Source organism: Gigantopelta aegis, chromosome 13 (assembly GCF_016097555.1).
Source record: "Gigantopelta aegis isolate Gae_Host chromosome 13, Gae_host_genome, whole genome shotgun sequence".
NCBI lineage: Eukaryota > Metazoa > Mollusca > Gastropoda > Neomphalida > Peltospiridae > Gigantopelta > Gigantopelta aegis.
In genome coordinates, this window is record NC_054711.1 from 35,730,050 (window position 1) to 35,750,049 (window position 20,000).

Genomic DNA, 20,000 nt, shown 5'->3' on the forward strand with positions numbered 1-20,000 from the left:
CTTCTTTCTCTTATTTCTTTTTGGACTGTCCTTCTATAAAATGCTCCAAATTATATAAATATTCGGCCGAGCAGTCAAATCTTTTTATTTTTGGCTTGTAATTTTATTTTATTTTTATTTATTCTCCCGAGTCAGGCCACCGATCTTATCGGAGGTCGGACTTGGGATGGGCGTGTTCGAAACCCTAGTGGTATATGGGCACGTTAAACTAGTTGTCATCATCAAATCACTGGCATGATTTTGCAAGTAAGATTTTGATTGGTCGAATGAAAGGTCAACTGGACATGAGCTCCAACGGGTTGCTGTTAGATCCATATGTAATAGTGGAGCTAATTTTAATTAGATTATATTCTCTATATATATGTATCTAATAAATGTTAGAAAAATGACGACAATGTATGACATGGAACTTTTACCGTTGAAGGACGAGAGTCGTTCGTGGAAGACCCGGATTTCGAGGGTTTGTTGATGAAGGAGATGACCAGCGCCTCTTACTGGGTTCATCACATGCCATACATCCTACCCCAGGTGAGAATCTGATCACATTGCATATCACTCTGTCGTCGAGTTTTATAGTGTGGCCATATATCCTAACCCAGGTGAGAATCTAGCCACATTGCATATCAGTCTGTCAAGTTTTATAGTGTGGCCATACATCCTACCCCAGGTGAGAATCTGGCCACATTGCATATCAATATATATATATATATAAAAAAATCACAAAATCGTCATATTCTGTTTGCAGGGTCGGACAACATGGTTCAATATGTCGGTGCACAGAGAAGAAATGGAGGAAGATGAAGATGAAGAAGAAGAGAAAAAAGAACCAGACGAGCCGGAACCGGAAACGGGTCCGCCTCTACTGACTCCGATATCCGATGACAAAAGTAAGAAATTGCACTAGGACCAATGCCGAAGGTGCGCATGCGTTAAAAGCAGAAATGTTCGCCAGTTAACCCACCGTAAGGTTGAGTCGCACGAATCACGACTTGAAATATACACTATACGTAGCTTCTCTTCAACTAACGCTCACTACCATAAGCAGTTTTGTGAACAGTTTAAACAGCTATGATAGCTAGAAATTAACTCTTTTACTTTGAGTTCATGAATGACGTTCTTTCCCTATATCAGGGGCGTAGGCTGGGGGGGGGGGGGGGGGGGTGTGTGTCAGGGCTTCCAATGAAACCACTACTGAAACTGAAACATTTTTACAGTGCAGTACTGGGCTATTCATATAGGGGTCCAGCGAAAATGTAAACACCCCCACCCCACCCAGGTCGAGTCCACACTACGCCCCTATATTTATGGGTACGTGGCCATTTATTCAGTTATATAATCAAATGTCGACTATGTAGTAACTTGGTTGTCTAAAGTATTTTTCTGGACAAATTAAAGGTATGTATTTCCCGAAAATATTATGTAAGGCCATTTTAGAACGTATCTTGTCGTGCGACCTTGATTTTAAGCGATGACTTTGAAATCTTAACAGCCACCTAGCCTGGTTAACTCAACGACATCAGGGCTGGTAAGTGATGGGTTCGTATCCCCATATGTGCTCCAATGCACTGGACTGTAAAAGCTCGGCAGGGAGGTATAAGACCATTGACTTGTTGCATCGAGGTCTAGTACCACTGGGGTTTCGAACACGCCCATCCTGAGTCCCGAATAATCGGGGGCCTGACGGGACAATAAAGGAGATTATGTTTCTGAATTTTATGATTCATAATATTTTGTAGCATTTTAGGTCATTGAATCTGTTGTGAGATACCGGCCTCGGTAGCGTCGTGGTTAAGCCATCGGACTACAGGCTGGTAGGTACTGGGTTCGCAGCCCGGTACCGGCTCCCACCCAGAGCAAGGTTTAACCACTCAGTGGGTAGGTGTAAGACCACTACACCCTCTTCTCTCACACTAACAACTAACTACTAACCCACGGTCCTGGACAGACAGGCCAAATAGCTGAGGTGTGTGCCCAGGACAATGTGCTTGAACCTTAATTGGATATAAGCACGAAAATAAGTATACATAATTAATCGAGGTCTAGTAATTAACCATTAAGCCAGGTCTAGACACGCGCCCACATAGTCGTGGGCCTAAAACAGCGTGCTTGAACTTTAATAAAAGAACGCAACTCAAGTGGTAAAAAGGAAACCTAGCAGGGCAGTCTCACTTGTAGTAATTCGTGTCATTACAGGTCTCAAGTTCGATCCTGAATGGATAACAAGAGCTTCTTCCCGGTTTGTTCCGGAGTATTCCGTTGCTCTGGTCCAGTCAAACATTTGGCCAGGCGCTGTAGCCGTGGCAACGGATAATGGCAAGTAAGTTACATGACAAACAAGGATAGTACATTAATATTTTTTTTACAAATGAAAACATGGACAGTAAGCCATTTAACTATCTTTTTTTTTCATAAACTAAAACAAAACTAAGTTATGTGATAGTTACATTTTTTATAAAGTAAAACAATGAAAGTATGTCGTTTGACAAACTTTCATCTGCATAACTTGAAATAAGAGAAGTATAGTATATCATTATCTTTTTCATAAACAAAAACAAGGGGAGTAAGTTATACAAGTTATACAAGTTATACAATACTCGTCTTCATAAACTGAAACAAGGGAAGTAATAGTTTTAACAAATAAAACAAGGGAAGTAAGTTATATAATGTTTTTAATAACTGAAACCAGGGGCTGGGGTAAATTGTTAATTGCCATCTATACTGCTTTGGGCTAGCTATGGCTTTTGTTACTTCCCTAACAAGACAAAACATTTATTTATATATAACAGAAAAATCAACCTCCACTGAGGGGATTCGAACCACGGACTCTCAGTACGAGAGTCCAGCGCTTTACCAACTGAGCTAATAGGGAAATTCCCACTAGCTACTGCCAGTAGGAGCACTTTATACCAACACTACTACATACTTCCCCCTCAAGTGAAGCTACGTCCCGGAGCTGTGGGCCACGGGCAGTTGAACTGTTACGGGTCCTGACTGGGTTATAATTGTATTCTTGTATTAAGAACACACCCAGTCCCTACGTCGGCTCCAAATGTAACAAAAAAATCAACCTCCACTGAGGGGATTCGAACCACGGACTCTCAGTACGAGAGTCCAGCGCTCTACCAACTGAGCTAATAGGGAAATTCCCACTAGCTACTGCCAGTAGGAGCACTTTATACTAAAACTACAACATATATATTTTCAAAATTTCTATAGATTCTTTGAGAATGTTTACATCGGCTGGGGACACAAGAACCTGGAGTCTAACTTTGAACCAGCATTACCAGACCCACCAGTTTCCGAATTCCCCACCGGACCGGAAGTGATTGAATCAGATGACCCGACACCGGAAACGGAAGCAGCTGTACACGCGGCTCTTCTGCGAGAACAAGAACCGAAAGAACTCGCAGAAGAAGAGGAGGAGGGCGGAGAGGAGGAGGAAATAGAGGAAGAAGAAGATTAGTTTGATAAACAACAATAGGAACAAAAAAGTAGAATAAATTAGTAATAAATAATGTGAACTGTTCAAGATATTGTATTCATTAAAGATATTTATATTTTTAACTTTCAAAATCTGACGACTTATCCTTACTAACATTAATAAAATCAAACTATTAATACAAATTCAGACGTGTTGTGTTCATAGATACTCTTTGTTAGTATTAGTAAAGAAAGGAATTTAGAGGTGCATTATTACAGACACAAGTGACATTAAGTGGTCAGTAACTACAAATTAATATATCCTATACAACTGTTTAATAAATAACTCGAGATTATTGAAATTATAATATTTATTTCATTTCTTTTCAACTTATTTTCGTGCTTATATCCAATTAAGGTTCAAGCACGCTGTCCTGGGCACACACCTCATCTATCTGTGGCTGTCTGTCTAGGACAGTGGGTTAGTGGTTAGTGGTTAGTGAGAGAGAAGATGGTGTAGTGGTCGTACACCTACCTTTTGAGTCGTTAAAACTCGCTCTGGGTGGGAGCTGGTACCGAGCTCCGAACCCAATACCTACCAGCCTTGTATCCGTTGGCTTAAACACCGAGGCTGGTAATTATAATATACTGTCACTAGGTGTAAACAGTGGTTTAAAGTGAGCCAAAATTCTACATTGCATAACTATCATAATCGCAAACAGCTACATAACTGGAAGTGATTAATGATGTATTTTATTTACATATTAAATTATTTACTATTTTTATCTCTTTCGATTATTTGTATATATTCTCCCATACGAAGTGGCTTTGTGATATTTTAGATTTTATTATATTATATATATTAGTGATACGTATTTTACAGCTGATGTAAGACTTTTAATAAAAATGTGTCTCTGTCTGTCTGTCTGTCTGTCTGTCTGTCTTGGTTTAAAAACCACTAGCCTGAAAAATGGGAGACGAACCAAATATAATAATTCTGGTTTAATATATATTTTCATGAACAGGATAGCACATACCATATTCTTCGAAATGCTGGTTGTGGAGTACCGGTTGGAACGCAAAATAACTTGAATACTCATGCATACCATTTTAACAAACAAACCTCAGACTACTATCCTGCACACGAGTCTCTTTGTGCGTCCATCTTTATACTCAACAAAATTAATTAATGGGACATTCCTGAGTTTGCTGCAATTTTTAAGATGTTATCGACTAACAGAGACATCTTAACTATTGTAATTACATATCAAATAAATTTTTCTGCATAAAATATTACTGGCTGTATATTAAACGTGTTTCTGATCATTCTAATATTTGTACTAGGTTAAATTTCATTTTATTTCCTAAAATAACTTTTTTCGTACGTATGAAATTATTTGAAGAAAAAATCCAGTTTGGGCTTCTTACAAATATTAAGACGACCAGAAATACATTGAATATACAGACACTATATTCTAAACAAGAAAATATATTTAATATTTAACTTTAATCGTAGAAATATGTTATTAGTCGGGAACATCTTACAATGCAGCAAACTCAGGAATGTCCCTTTAAGGGCCAACACATCTTTTGGTAATTCTTTGCTAATGTCATATTATTTTAGCAAATTTTGTTAGGTTTTTTTTAAATTTATTATTTTTTTTTTTTATTTTTTTTTTATCACAGATGACTTCTAAACACTGTTTTAGTAAACTTTTAGTCGCAAACTCTTTGACCATGCGGGGTTTTCGTTCATTTATAAAATCTACAGAATTCGCAATTACTCGTTGATTAGTAATGATACTTTCAAACATTTTGTTAGCACTAACTTGTCTAAATCATTAAATTTCAGAACGTGTCACAGCGTCGATGGTTTGCAGAGGAAGAAGTCGGGGTTTTTTTTTTTTTTAAACAACAAAAAACAAACAACATATTTAAAGAAAAATTCCAAAAATATATACTGGTACCTAATTAATTGTGTTTAGTATTTGAGAAAATACTAGGAAAAGTTACATAGAGGTTTAAAAAAACAACAAAAAACTATATCATATTTGCTGAAAACAGCACTCTTTTGTTGTGTGTTTCTGACTTTATTACTTATGTTTATGGGGGTGTATCTTCAGATAATCAAATAATCAACCAGAGCCCCGTTCCACTTAAGGTGATCTTAGCGCTAAGATCGCTTCGTGGAACGGAGCCCAGTGTGCACAGACATTTTCGTTTGCTGTGATATCCACCAAGTGGGTTAGCAAATGTGCGACCGCCACTGAACAGAATAAACATGTTTTGATTTATTAATCATTGGCTATTGGATTTCGAACATTTGGTCATTTTGACATAGTCTCAGAGAGAAAAACATTTCCCAATTAGTAGCAAGGGATCTTTTATATGCACCATTCCACAGACAGGATAGCACATACCACGGCCTTTGATATACTAGTAGTGGTGCACGGAATGAGAAATAGTCCAATGGACCCAATGACGGGGATCGATCCCAACCACTGAACACAGGCAAGAGATCTTGTGTGTGTGTTTTCCATAGAAGCCATCGCAACCGAACGCAATTTTATTTACACTGGTCATAACGGTATATGGAAGGAAAGGGAAATATGTTTAACGACACCTAAACACATTTTAAACAAAGACTATTTCGTGTCTCACATATGGTTTGTACAACACTTAATTTGAGTATGTTTTACTTAACGACACCACTAGAGAACATTGATTTATTTAACATGGACTATTGGATGTTAAATATCTGATAATTTTGACATAATTATAGATCTAGAGAGGAAACCCGCTACATTTTTACATTAGTAACAATATCTTTTATATGCACCATCCCACAGAAAGGATAGCACATACCACGGTCTTTGATATACCAGTAGTGGTGCACTGGTTGGAACGAGAAATAGCCTAATAGGCCCACAGATGGGGATCGATCCTAGACCGATCACGCATCAGGCGAGCACTTTATCACTGGGCTATGTCCCGCCCCTATTTCGACACTTCCGCCATATGGGTTACTCTAGTAAAGAAGCATGGAATATTTTGTACGATAGTACATACCATGGCTGTGATATACCAGTCGTGGGGCACTGGCTGTGACGGGGAAATACCACCGAGCTACGTTCCACTCTTAAACAGATCTGAATAATAAGGCTTTACAGTTTTCTAATCCAAAAATACATTTATCGTCTGTCCCCAGGGATCTGTGTTCTTCAGTGCGACCGCGGTGATTAATTTAGTTTATTGGAAAACTTGATATGCATTATTGCTCGACGTGTTTTTATACCAGTCACTTACATGAGTGATCATCTGGTGAGTGTTGGGTACAATAGGAATTCTGATTATTTACACGGTTATGTGATTGCCGCGTTCACAGGATAATTAAAACTTGATTTTCAAGTCTCTATCCATAACAGTCAAACACACTAACTTGTATAATTCTACATTCACTGCCGTCACCAGAATTTTATATAGTCTCTATTAGAAACTAGCGAGAAAAATTAGTTACGTCCCCTAACCCCTCTCAAGTTCCGCTGCGTTCCGCTGCGTTCCGCTGCGTTCCGCTAACAGTAAGCATGGCCGATGACCACAGTTATTTGTGAATCTTCAGCTCAGATTTATGCATGCCAGCCCCTGGCATCATAAATGTCCCCACCTATGCTTTAAAAATAAAGAATGATACAGGTAAAAAATTAAGTTGCTGAAATTGCGTTTTGTTATAATTGACCATGTGTTAAATATAGGAGATGAATCTAGCAAGCTGTCACCCAAACACAATGGAAGGGCACAAACCCTTTTACGAGTCTGTTAATTCCTGCTTCTGCACGATTTATGGGACGACAGGCAAATATAAATTTAAAAATGGTAAAAGAAAGAGAGATGTAAAATCATTAGAGGCCATGCCCACACTTGTACCGCGATTACGTCAAAGTTCACCTTGAGTACTTGAGCCATGTCTATGTAACCCAGTGTCGATGGCACTGGGTTGCTGGTTACTTGTCAGCATTTTGTCGGTACGAATCTCGGAAACTAGAGTCATAGAATTTAAAAGGGGAATAATGTCTGATACGATAAAAAGGAAACCTGGAATAGCCCTTGCAACATAACTTACTCTTTTTTTTATCTACTATACCACAAATCACAGGCAAAAAAAAAAATCCCAATAAACAGGTGCATGTTTAGGAATTATGCAGGTTGTCATGCTAAAAGAGTCCTTCTTTCGAGAAAAATATATTTCTGAAGAAAACGAAATTCGCTTTGAGCAGGGTGGGTTTACCCGAGACTGCTGCATTAAGCCATGGTTTGAACGGGGCAAACACAGCAGGTCATCGAGACACTGATTCAAGGTCGTTTCGAACGTCAAGTCATGTAGACAAAGACGTCACGTGAAGCGGTCGAAGACAGCATAAACCTCGTCAGTACGGTGTACCCAATTCCCATAGCGGTTGTGTTTACAGCTCCGCCAACTGTTAGCACAATGGAAGAACTCATGCTATTAGTGTTTTATACTACGTTTTGTGATTAATCTTTTCTTTAACGAACGTCCCTTGGTTACAGCTTCATCAAATATTTAGCTGGGCCTGTATGGTGTATTCCAAAATAAAGATGCAATTCACTAAGTATTATTATCCGCTAAATAGCTGCCATATGCGGTTTTAGTCGGGGTCCCGAGAGGTCTGTGCCATATTTTAACTTTAATAAATAATTTTGTCTTTGTTTAACGTGAAAACTCTTGTATATCAACATCACCGTGCCACATTAATGTGACCCACCCACCTACCTACCCACCCATTACAAAAACCTGGATTCGCTCCAGGGTGATAATATACAATACAGACAAATGTTCACTTTCTGTGTGTCATGATGGTAAGAGCGTAGGAAAAAAAAAAATAATTTATATAAAAATCCAAATTATCAGGAGAATTAAAACCATTTATGTCTCATCGTATGTCATTTATGTCTCATTGTGCTTTGCTATCGTTGCAGACGATCATACCATAAAACCCAACGTATGACGATAATAGCAATGCAAATTCAAAAGGCTATGATGGCGCTGATTGGTTGGTACTGGTTTTATTTGAACAGAGAGTAAAACTATTGATGCCAGGTTTTTAATCAACGCTGAAACGATCCCTGAGTCATGTTGCATATTTAACTGTGAGAATGGCACTGATAAAATTCACTAATGAATGAAAGGTTACTTTGGTGACAGACGAGGATGATTACAATGGAACCAGTATGGCGGAATGTTCATCGCGATTGCAAGAGTGGAAAAAAGGTATGTATCATTCCAATAATTGTTACCTCATAATACAAAATTAGATATATTCCAAAAATAGATCACTTGGTGTAGGGAGGCACTGTAATTGCATTTTTTTAAACATGAAACTCATTAAGTTCAGTTTTGGAAATAATTAAATAAATTGCTTGATATCTCGTGGACAATGAATTTTGTAAAATTTAATTTTCATGCTCAGTACGTTCAAACGAAGCTCCTATCACTGAAGAATTAAAGTTTCTTTGTTTTGTTTAACAAATACCACTAGAGCACATTTATGTATTAGTCATCAGCTATTGGATGTCAAATATTCGGTAATTCTGACATGTGCATGTAGTCTTAGAGAGGAAACCAGCTACATTTGTCCATTAGTATCAAGGGGTCTTTTATATGAACCATCCTAACTGAAGAAATTCTGCTTTGAAAAGGTCGTGATGGTACGCACTCATAAATCACGATACGTCGTCTATAAGGAAATAACAATATATGTACTCGAAATGCGACGTGTTCACATGCAAAACTGCTATGGACGTAGGCCTAGTTCTGTTTCTAACCGCATCACAGTGAATACAAATGAACAATTGTTTATCAAATGAGCGAAACATGATAACTTGGGGAGAGTGGAGTGACTGAAACCACATTCACCTTTGACCTGACTAAACAGTTATGATTGCAGCACTGTCTTGTAGAGCTGAAATCGTCACTAGTCTAATTACAAAGCACAATCATCTTAGTGTTTTAGTGAATACCTTGCGATATATTTTGGGCAGGATTTAGCGGGGGTCTGGGCGTCAATTGGCATTCCCCTCGGCTCCATTGCTGGAGCAAATCATGGCTTTCGGACAAACATGATTAGAAGTTCGGGCAAACTGAAGTGGCCTGAAAACGTTTCATCATATATTTCCATTATTCTACTCATAATATTAATTATAATCCATGTAAAAATGCGTAGTGGTTCGTTTGGAACCCTATACCGCAGCTTAGTGGTAATATAAATATGAATAAACGTTGTTATCTAGACTCGGGTCAGGTCAGGTTATAGGGCTTTACGTGCACATTCAGAACAAGCAGGAAAGGTGTGTGTGTGTGTGTGTGTGTGTGTGTGTGTGTGTGTGTGTGTGGAGGGACCAGCAGCCCGACCATGGTCGGTAACAGGCGGAGGGGGGGGGGGGGGGGGGGGGTAATGGTGCTATGGAATTTTGAATGGAGCAGACTCGGGCATTTGTATCCCCTTTTAAACAAATGGGAGCCGTTACGCCTATGTTTAGCTCAGTCGGAAGAGTGCTTTCCCTAGGTGCTTGCGTCACAGGATCGAATCTTCTCAGCGAATTTACTCTTTTTTTGTGTGATATTGTATTTTGTAGGTAGCTTTTGGAAATGTGTCATAGAAAACTGTTATTAGGATGTGTAATACAATCACACATGATACATTATGTGGATTCAAATTCTTGCGACTAAATCAATACAATATATATTCTGTGATTTTTACACACACATGGGAATCACCACAACATTGGATATTGACCGAAACTGGATTTGACATTTGTTTTAGCCTAAATAGTATTTGTTTGGTATGCTTAACAACTAAAAACGTACCTTGTTAAATACGTTAATTATCAATATTATATTTTATATTTATGGTATAAAAGTACAGAAAATATAAATATCTGTGAAGTTAAAAATATATTGCAAAGCAAGATTGAAAACGAAATGCTTATCATATAACACAAACTGTAAACACGAAGTTTTTAAATAAATCTTAAATGAATCTTCTTAATTGAAAATTATTTCCTAAGAACAGTGTGCTGTGAAATGTAGTTTGTATTAAGACGTTTTGTTCACTTGTTGATGTTTTTTGCTAGAGATAAACAATCATTACATTCAAGTAATTATCTATTATAGTAACGTCATAATATATACGAGTGTCGTCATATTCCGCTCTTATTTCGTTCTGATTAAATGAAGCAGTTTAATAATTTTCTAATACATATATTATGATGTACACTTGTTTTTATTTATAATTTTACAATATATGAAAAATATATTGATATTTTGATAACTGAATTTTAAAATGTGCAACTCTAATAGTAATGTAATCTTAAAATATTTAGACCTAAAACATGATTTACTACCAGTCCTTAATGGCCTACTATAATTATATGTTTTTATTTTATTAAGTTATTGTGACCTTGACATACACGGCCTTTATTATATTTACTCTGTTTGGACATCACAGTTTATTCCATGATGTTATATATTTTGGTAATATGGCTTCTGGTTTACAATGACTTCACATTATTTTTGTTTCGTTATTTTATGTACTACTTTCCATATACAGGGTATAAACAAATTGAGAAATATTGCACTTGCAAATTGGAGAATACGCCTTTAAAGTGACTTCCATAATCGATGTAGAAAAATCGTTTTGTAACAGAAAGTATAAGGTTCTGTTTGCCAAACTGTGTCCGGGGTTAAAAGACATTCTTAAGGTTTTCCGCTCTGTAGGTGAAAAGGCAATTCCAGTGTTTAAAAACACGTTGTCATTCTACCTGCGATTTCCGACTTCCCATAATGGAAGATCTACAGTTGCTAGCCAAAAGTTGCAAACCACTAACATTGTGAACAACAAAACACGAAATCAGGAAAAATATGTTGATATAAGAAATGGAAATGGGTATTGCTAAAGCAACAAGCGGTACTTGTTGTGGTCTGAAGCCAACAGATGCACGATGGAATGTATTTAATAAGATTCAACAAAGTATTTAAACGATTATTGTGAGTCTATGACGTTTCTTTGAAAAGTGAACGGGGTCCATTTATATTTAGACCTTTTTTCTTCGTTTGTTTTTATTTTTGTTTGGATTTTGTTTTGAACTAGTACATTATTTGTATGGCTAATATTAAATTTGTTCATAGCAAATAACTTAAAAATGAAAATGGTGTTCATTCGCACTGCCCTGAGTTTGTTGATACGATGTTTCCAACATGAGGGAAGAGGCACTGGACAGGTTGGAATTTGGAATCAGTGGAAACAAGGTTGGCTACACGAAAACAAATGCTAGTTGACCCCCCCCCCCCCCACACACACACACACACACTTTGTAATTTGTATTACACTGATATTATAAATCTCATACAGCTTTATATTTTTCAGAATCTACAATGAAATGAATGGAACGGAAATGACGTCATTATTGCCGATCCATCGAAACATCCAATCTAAAACACTTTGATGGAACGTTTGCGGTCACCCATTATCTAAACCCAAGCAAGGTTTTACAAGCAAGTGCTGGGTCTGTAGTACTTTTGGTCTTTGAGATTGAATGAGATGATACAGGTAAGGAAAGCGTGCTTAACGACACCCCAGCACATTCTTTAATCAGCGGCTGTAATGTGCCTAACACGTGTTTATTGTAACCCTAAGTCTTCGTCGAAAGTGTTGGTGGAGAACGAAGAGTAGTGTTTAACCATAAAAATAATTTATACTGTTTAGTAGGATAAATTTACAAAGAAAAACAAATGCACAGTCCATGAGAAGACAACATTCTAAACTAATGGATTTACAAATTGCATATACAAATAGAACAATTTTGTTACTTTAAAAATAACTTTATATTTTCTTTTTACGTCAGGCGAAACTGAAACTGAAATAATTGACTATAAAAATAAATAAATTAATTAATTAAAATTAAAACCCGACATACATTTAGTGGAGACTACGTGGTACAAGTTACTGAATAAGATATAACCCTTATTGTCGTCTGTAAAACCGCTCCATTCTAGCAGCAGAAAGGGTCTTCATATGGCTGTTCCTGTTGACAGTATAACACACACCACGATCTTTGATAACCCAGTCAATAATGCGTACTTTGAGTTGTTCTAAACAAAGAGACAACGAATGAAGCGCAGTATACGTACTATACATACTATAAAAAAACAAAAAAAACAAAAAAAACAAAACAACAGTTTTGTTGTGTAGTTCTAGTTAAGTTATACATATGAAAGACAAAATCGTTATCCGTGAACAAGACACAATGGGCATTTGACAAAACAATGGTTGATTTCATGAATCTCTATGGGGTGCCTCGTTTGTAGGAGGATTGCCACTCCCGAGATCCTTTACCGGACAATACATTATTTTGACCACCACAAAGAGGACTGCCACTTCCAGACTAGTTTACTGAACAAAAACTACCACAGGATAGAGCTCATTGGAATAAATACAGCTGTTATGACATGCACTCATGAACCACTGTCATAACAGTGAAGATATCAGGTGTTCGTGAAATATTAACATTGACATTATTCACAATTTAGTAAATGCTAAGATATTGAAAGTAGTCTAAACACAGATTGGTGCAGTTGTTTTAATTGCTATGCTTACAACAACAACAACAACAACAACAACAATAATAATAATAATAATAATAATAATGTTTACAGTAACAATAAAAACCATACTACTACTACGACGACGATGGTGATAATGATGATGTCGTAAAATAAATAATAATATTGTTGACAACGTAAACAAATCTAAGAATAATGTCAAAAAAAAGAGTTTTGTTTAATAACAGATTGTTCTTAATGGTACACTAATTTTGTTTTACTATTTCAGCCATTGACAGCACAGAGCATGACTGTGTGTGGATAACTGTTTGCATGCTTCCATCAAAGAACTGTTCATGCACACCTGTTATGGGCATGTCATCCTCTGACTTCGTCAGTTATCTTCAAGATAGAATAAAGAATGAATAACTACTTTTACTTCATTAAGCCATTGCAAGCAAGCACCATAATTGTCTGTACTCTGTTGTCGTTGAAACATCATTTTTCATTCGAAAATTTCAAACTGGATTTCATCGTCTAAACCGACAGATAACAATTTGTGTACCACGTGACAAGACAAAAATTGGTGCTCCACGTGCCGACCTATAACCAAACATTTAAAGATGTGTTTCTGATGGTACATTTTAACATGTCTAACCATAGAGAAAAAGTAAGTTGTGTACCACACGACCGGATGATAAATTGTGTGCCACGTGCACCACCAATAAATCAAGAAACACGTGACCAGATGATAAATTGTGTATCACGTGCCCCACCAATAAATCAAGAAACACGTGACAAAATAATGACTTGTATATCACGTGCCCCGCCAATAAATCAAGAAACACGTGACAAGATAAAGACTTGTATATCACGTGCCCCACCAATAAATCAAGAAACACGTGACAAAATAATGACTTGTATATCACGTGCCCCACCAATAAATCAAGAAACACGTGAGCAGATGAAACCTTCTGTATCACGTGCCCCACCAATAACTCAAGAAACACGTGACCATATGATAAACGTTTCCCAGCAAATAAATCGTGCACCACGTGACCAATCTAGTGATTCTAATCATGAAACAAAATCAAACGTCCAGCGTCATCCGAACTTTCTAGGAAATGTATACCTGCAACAGAGGATATGTTTTAAATACAGACCATCTTTCTTTGGAAAATATGTAGAATACGAATTTGAACCCTATTGTTACACACTACAGCAAACACTACCAGAAGTGGTTGAAGAGGTACCATTGAGACATCAGCCGGAAGATGGCAAAACCAGTCACGTGATAACAAACAACGACAAAGATAAGGTCAACAAAACTCAGACTAGCATGTTACAGAACAGAAATCGTCGACTCCATAATGATGAGATCGAAAAGGACACGTGCAGAATGGATGTGACGAGCATGTTACAGAACAGAAATCGTCGACTCAATAATGATGAGATCGAAAAGGGCGCGTGCAGAATGGATGAGACTAGCATGTTACAGAACAGAAATCGTCGACTCCATAATGATGAGATCGAAAAGGACACGTGCAGAATGGATGTGACGAGCATGTTACAGAACAGAAATCGTCGACTCAATAATGATGAGATCGAAAAGGGCACGTGCAGAATGGATGAGACGAGCATGTTACAGAACAGAAGTCGTCGACTCAATAATGATGAGACCGAAAAGGGCGCGTGCAGAATGGATGAGACGAGCATGTTACAGAACAGAAATCGTCCACTTCATAATGATGAGACCGAAAAGGGCGCGTGCAGAATGGATGAGACGAGCATGTTACAGAACAGAAATCGTCCATTTCATAATGATGAGATCGAAAAGGGCACGTGCAGAATGGATGAGACGAGCATGTTACAGAACAGAAATCGTCGACTCCATAATGATGAGATCGAAAAGGGCACGTGCAAAATGGATGAGACGAGCATGTTACAGAACAGAAATCATCGACTTCATAATGATGAGATCGAAAAGGGAACGTGGAGAGCGGGTGAGCCATTTAAAGCAGATACCAAACGAACAGTTTCCGCCGGAAGTAGATCAAACAGACGGATGAATCGTAGAAAAAGCAACTCATATCAACGCAAACAACAACGACGCCAAAGTTTCACACTGTAAGTTAGTTTTAGTAAACTGGTCTTTAGGAAATAGTCAAAGTTGGATGTATTCCAGAATTTCAGATTTTTTATCGTTTGTATGGTATTTTATGGTTTTATGCCATTTGTCCAAACTTTTCAGTATTATTCGTCCAAAATGTATGATATGGTTTCGGTTGCAATCTAATTAAAATTAGCTCCACTATTACATGTGGATCTAACAGCAGCCAGCTGGAGCTCATGTCCACCAATCAAAACCTTACTTGCAGAATCATGCCAGTGATTTGAAAATAATTTGAAAACATTCCGAATTATCCTGAAGGTATACGATATGTTTCATGTGAATTACGAATGCCTTATTTAGACCAGTAGAACTAATTTTAAACAGATTGCTAACAACACTGCGTAGTCTCCAATGTCCAGGTAACATTTAGTCTGTAAATAATAATTTAAATATTGACCAATCACACTTCGCCTTTTATAACGTTATTTGGGAGCATACAAATTCTAAAAATATCGGACGAGTCTATTTTAGTGGCCGCAGTACAGCGAACCATACCAATACGTACGGGATGGGTTATCAGTCAATCTAATTAAAATTAGCTCCACTATTACATGTGCATCTAACACCAGCCAGTTGGAGCTCATGTCCACCAATCAAAACCTTACTTGCAGAATCCTGCCAGTGATTTAAAAATAATTTGAAAACATTCCGAATTATCCTGAGGGTATACGATATGTTTCATATGAATTACGAATGCCTTATTTAGACCAGTAGAACTAAGTTTAATCGGATTGCTAACAACACTACGTAGTCCCCAATGTCCAGGTAACATTTCGTCTGTAAATAATAATTTAAATATTGACCAATCACACTTCGCCTTTTATAACGTTATTTGGGAGCATACAAATTCTAAAAATATCGGGTGAGTATATTTTAGTGGCCGCAGTACAGCGAACCATACCAATAAGTACGGGGTGGATTATCAGTCTTCAATTTTACATTAAACATTGTTTATTTATTTATAAAAAACCCCAACTAAATCAGTCTTCAGTTTTACATTACAAATTATTTATTTTATAAAATAAAACATGTTTTAAGACATTCGTAATTCACACGAAATATGTCGTATACCCTCAGGATAATTCGGAATGTTTTCAAATTATTTTTAAATCACTGGTAGGATTCTGCAAGTAAGGTTTTGATTGGTGAACATGAGCTCCACCTGGCTGGTGTTAGATCCACATGTAATAGTGGAGCTAATTTTAATTCGATTGGGTTATCAGTCTTCAATTTTACATTACAAATTAAGTTTTACGGCATTCGTAATTCACACGAAACATGTCGTATACCCTCAGGATAATTCGGAATGTTTTCAAATTATTTTCAAATCACTGGCATGATTCTGCAAGTAAGGTTTTGATTGGTGGACATGAGCTCCAACTGGCTGCTGTTAGATTCACATGTAATAGTGGAGCTAATTTTAATTAGATTGGTTTCGGTAGATACCTTGCAAACATTATGAATGGGGATCATAGGTTTTTTTTTGTGTTTTTGTTTTTTTACCGTTGTGCAAACCTAACCCTGGGGCCAATATCCAAATACCTGACCACCAATTATAAAATTAACGGAGATTGTTTTAAATAACCCACTTTCATCTCTGAATAATAAATATTATACAGTATGTTGTTGTTTACGACGATGATGACGCTTAAATAAAAATACGTAAGTAACCATGGACGCAACCATATTGAATTGACTAGGGTTTGTCAGATTTTAATATAAACGTATTATCTATTTGAGCGACACATTCTCTGGATTCCACAGATGAATGCCTTTCAGTTATGGTTCGTAAACCAAAAGAACTTCCTCGAAATTTGGAGCTTTTAGTACGTTTTAATAGGTTAGACGAAAGGTTATTAGGTAGACGGGCTCCAAGCTTTACATGGATTACAACTAATTTCGCGGGTAAAATGATGGAAATACATGATAAAAAGGTCTCAGGTTAGCACATTTTGCCCGAATATCTATCATGTTTGCCCAAATTTGAGGTTTTGCTCCAGCACAAGAGGGTATGAAATGTGGGTACACAATTTGGGTTAGAAATAACTGGTGCATATACCATAGTGTGACACCCAATAGCCGATGTATTTTTCGTGCTGGGGTGTCGTTAAATGTCCATTCATCCATTCAATAGTAACCGAATGTGAGGCGAGACAGTGAAAAAAGAGAGCAGAGAAATATGCTTTTTTCTCTTGCTAGACCGATTGCATTTTTCCTGTAAAGACAATTGTTCCCCCCCCCCCCCCCCCCCCCCCCCCCACACACACACTCTACTTTTTATAGCCCTGTATTAACCAGATCATAATCTATCCATTTAATTAATTTGAACATTTCGCTATACTGGTGTATGCGTGCCTCCTATAATGAATCTGACAGAGCGGAAACCAGCTATATCTTTGCGAGCCATTGTGACCTAATATTCAGCTAGCAGTTTCACCGCTGAATGTTTGCAAACTACTTTAACTGATTCCAGAGGTGATTATTAAGTTTAATGTACAGTGTAAAAACCGGTCTACCAAGCGTTAGCGACTAACGGCTGGCTGAACTTACCCCTGAAATCAAACCTCAATCACTGACTATATAGAAGTGACTGCGTTTTTACGCGTGCTCTCAGCTTTACCTAAATATAAATCGATTTACTCGAAAACAAAATGTGATAACATTGCAAAGTGCCATTTGATCGATTAATCGAATTATTAGTAACAATCTAATGTTATGGATTCTCACGCAATAGAACTATGTTTCTCTTGACAATGACACGTGTAGATTACAACTAGGATCTGGAGTGAGATGTAGAGCTTGAGTTAAGGTTTGTTTTTGCTTAACGACACCACTAGAGCACATTGATTTATTAATCATCGGCTATTGGGTGTAAAACATTTGGTAATTCTGACACGCAGTCATCAGAAAAAAACCGCCACGTTTCCTAATGCAGCAAGGGATTTGTTTTATATATGCACATCGCTACAGACAGGAAGGAAAGCACATACCACGGCCTTTGACCAGTTGTGGTGCACTGGTTGGAACGAGAAAAGTCACAATCAGTTGAATGAATCCACTCAGGTGATTCGATCCTGCAACGCAAGTACCTCAAGTGAGCATTCAACCCAGTGAGGTAAATACCGCCACTACAGCTTTAGGGGCATGATCGATCGCAAGCCGTGGACCAATCCATTGCCAAACAACTCGTACGTCAAGTGGCGTGGTATGTACTGTCCTGTCTATGGGAAACTGCAAATATATGATCCCATTTCAATACTGTGTAGGAGTAAAGTTTACACCAAATCCGGATGTAGGACAAATTTAATTCCGCTACCCAGGGAAAAGCTGTCTCAATACTATAAAGTTTGTTTTGTTTAACGACACCACTAGAGCACATCGGCCATTGGATGTCAAACATTTGGTAAATATGACTCGTAGTCATTAGAGGAACCATTTTTCCTGATGCAGCCAGGGATCTGTTATATGCACTTTCCCATAGGCAGGAAAGCACATACCACGGCCTTTGACCAGTTGTAATGTACTGGTTGGAACGAAACAATAATGTAAGAATTTGTTAAGATTGTAGTCTGTTTTGTCAGGTCACTAATATAAATCTTGCAGTTCGGTACCAACAATTGTTTTTTGTGGGTTTTGCATCTTTGGAAGGTGCTGACTGAGGATCTGAGGGTACTTAACAGCAAGAAATGAAGGTTTGCCGAGCAGACTATTTGATACGGCTGCAATTACTAACGTATTTTTGTATCCACTGTTGATTTATCAAACGTTTTTAACATAATATCTTCAAAGTAAACTCTGCTCCCGGTTATCCGCCACATAGACCATCAGTAAAGCAGCAAGGATCTTTTATATGCATTTTTCCATTGCCAAGACAGTACATACCACGACATGTGATGGTACTAGTTGGGACGTGAAACAAACCGAGTCCACTGAGAAAGATCGATCCTGTGACACCTCAGACAATAATGCCTGTTTAATAAAGCTTTGGAGTGGTCAAGATTTTATATAGGGTAGGCACCCACATTGAAGGACCCACACTGTTTGTGAATCATGTTATAGGGCGATTAGCGTATGTAAAAGGTGGTGGGGGGAGAGAAATGTGATTGTGGGTATGGTACCCATCCTGGGGCGGATCTAGAGAGGGGGGTCCAAGGTCTCCGGACCCCCCTCCCCCCTCAAATTTGAGAAGTGCCCCTTTTATTTAATATTTTTAGGTTTTTTACAAATTTATTTATTTTGTCAATGTATAGAACACTGTAGAATACGTCTGCCAGCGTCCCTGTTGTAGCACTATTATATTATGGTCCATGTGAACCGTGTGTAATTTTTCAATAGTGCCTTTTCATAATGTTATGGTGCCCTTTTTGTCTTGGACACCCCCCCCCCCCCCCCATCAGAAAAGCCGGATCCGCCCCAGCCATCTCCTTCCCAGCCCCTCTAGTGTTACTTAGAAATTATTTAAATAATAATGGAATTTAGCAGTTGACATTAAAAAAAAAAAAAAAATTCTAGCGATAAGTGCTGTAGCATTAGATATCACCCCAGATATTACTGTTAACATTACAATCTATTTTGATCGATCCTAACAAGCTAAGATCGAACGCGACGCATTATGTCTCAATGGAACCGCTAAGACCGTCACAATGGACTATTGTATCCCCAAACGACCTGTTTCCGCGCGATACAACATTGATTCAAGTTTAAGAGTCGCCCCGACAGATGGCGCTTTGGACGCCGTAAAGTGGCGATAATTAAAGTGACGAATATGTTAAACCAGTCTACGTTAGCTAT

At 37.7% G+C, this 20,000-nt stretch overlaps 2 protein-coding genes across 2 annotated transcripts in view; both read left to right on the top strand.

The window, feature by feature from the left end:
* Positions 1–3,817, top strand: part of LOC121387292 (radial spoke head protein 6 homolog A-like) — a 23,225-nt gene extending 19,408 nt beyond the window's left edge. The window contains 4 exon segments of the mRNA XM_041518314.1: positions 425–528; positions 746–887; positions 2,194–2,317; positions 3,217–3,817. Of these exon segments, the coding sequence (XP_041374248.1) occupies positions 425–528; positions 746–887; positions 2,194–2,317; positions 3,217–3,463 (617 nt within the window). The 3' untranslated portion in view covers positions 3,464–3,817.
* A 10,168-nt stretch (positions 3,818–13,985) lies between these two features.
* Positions 13,986–20,000, top strand: part of LOC121387293 (transmembrane channel-like protein 3) — a 51,454-nt gene continuing 45,439 nt past the window's right edge. Inside the window, exon 1 of the mRNA XM_041518315.1 lies at positions 13,986–15,163. Coding sequence (XP_041374249.1) covers positions 14,001–15,163 — 1,163 coding nt within the window. The 5' untranslated portion in view covers positions 13,986–14,000. The remainder of the gene's footprint in view (positions 15,164–20,000) is intronic.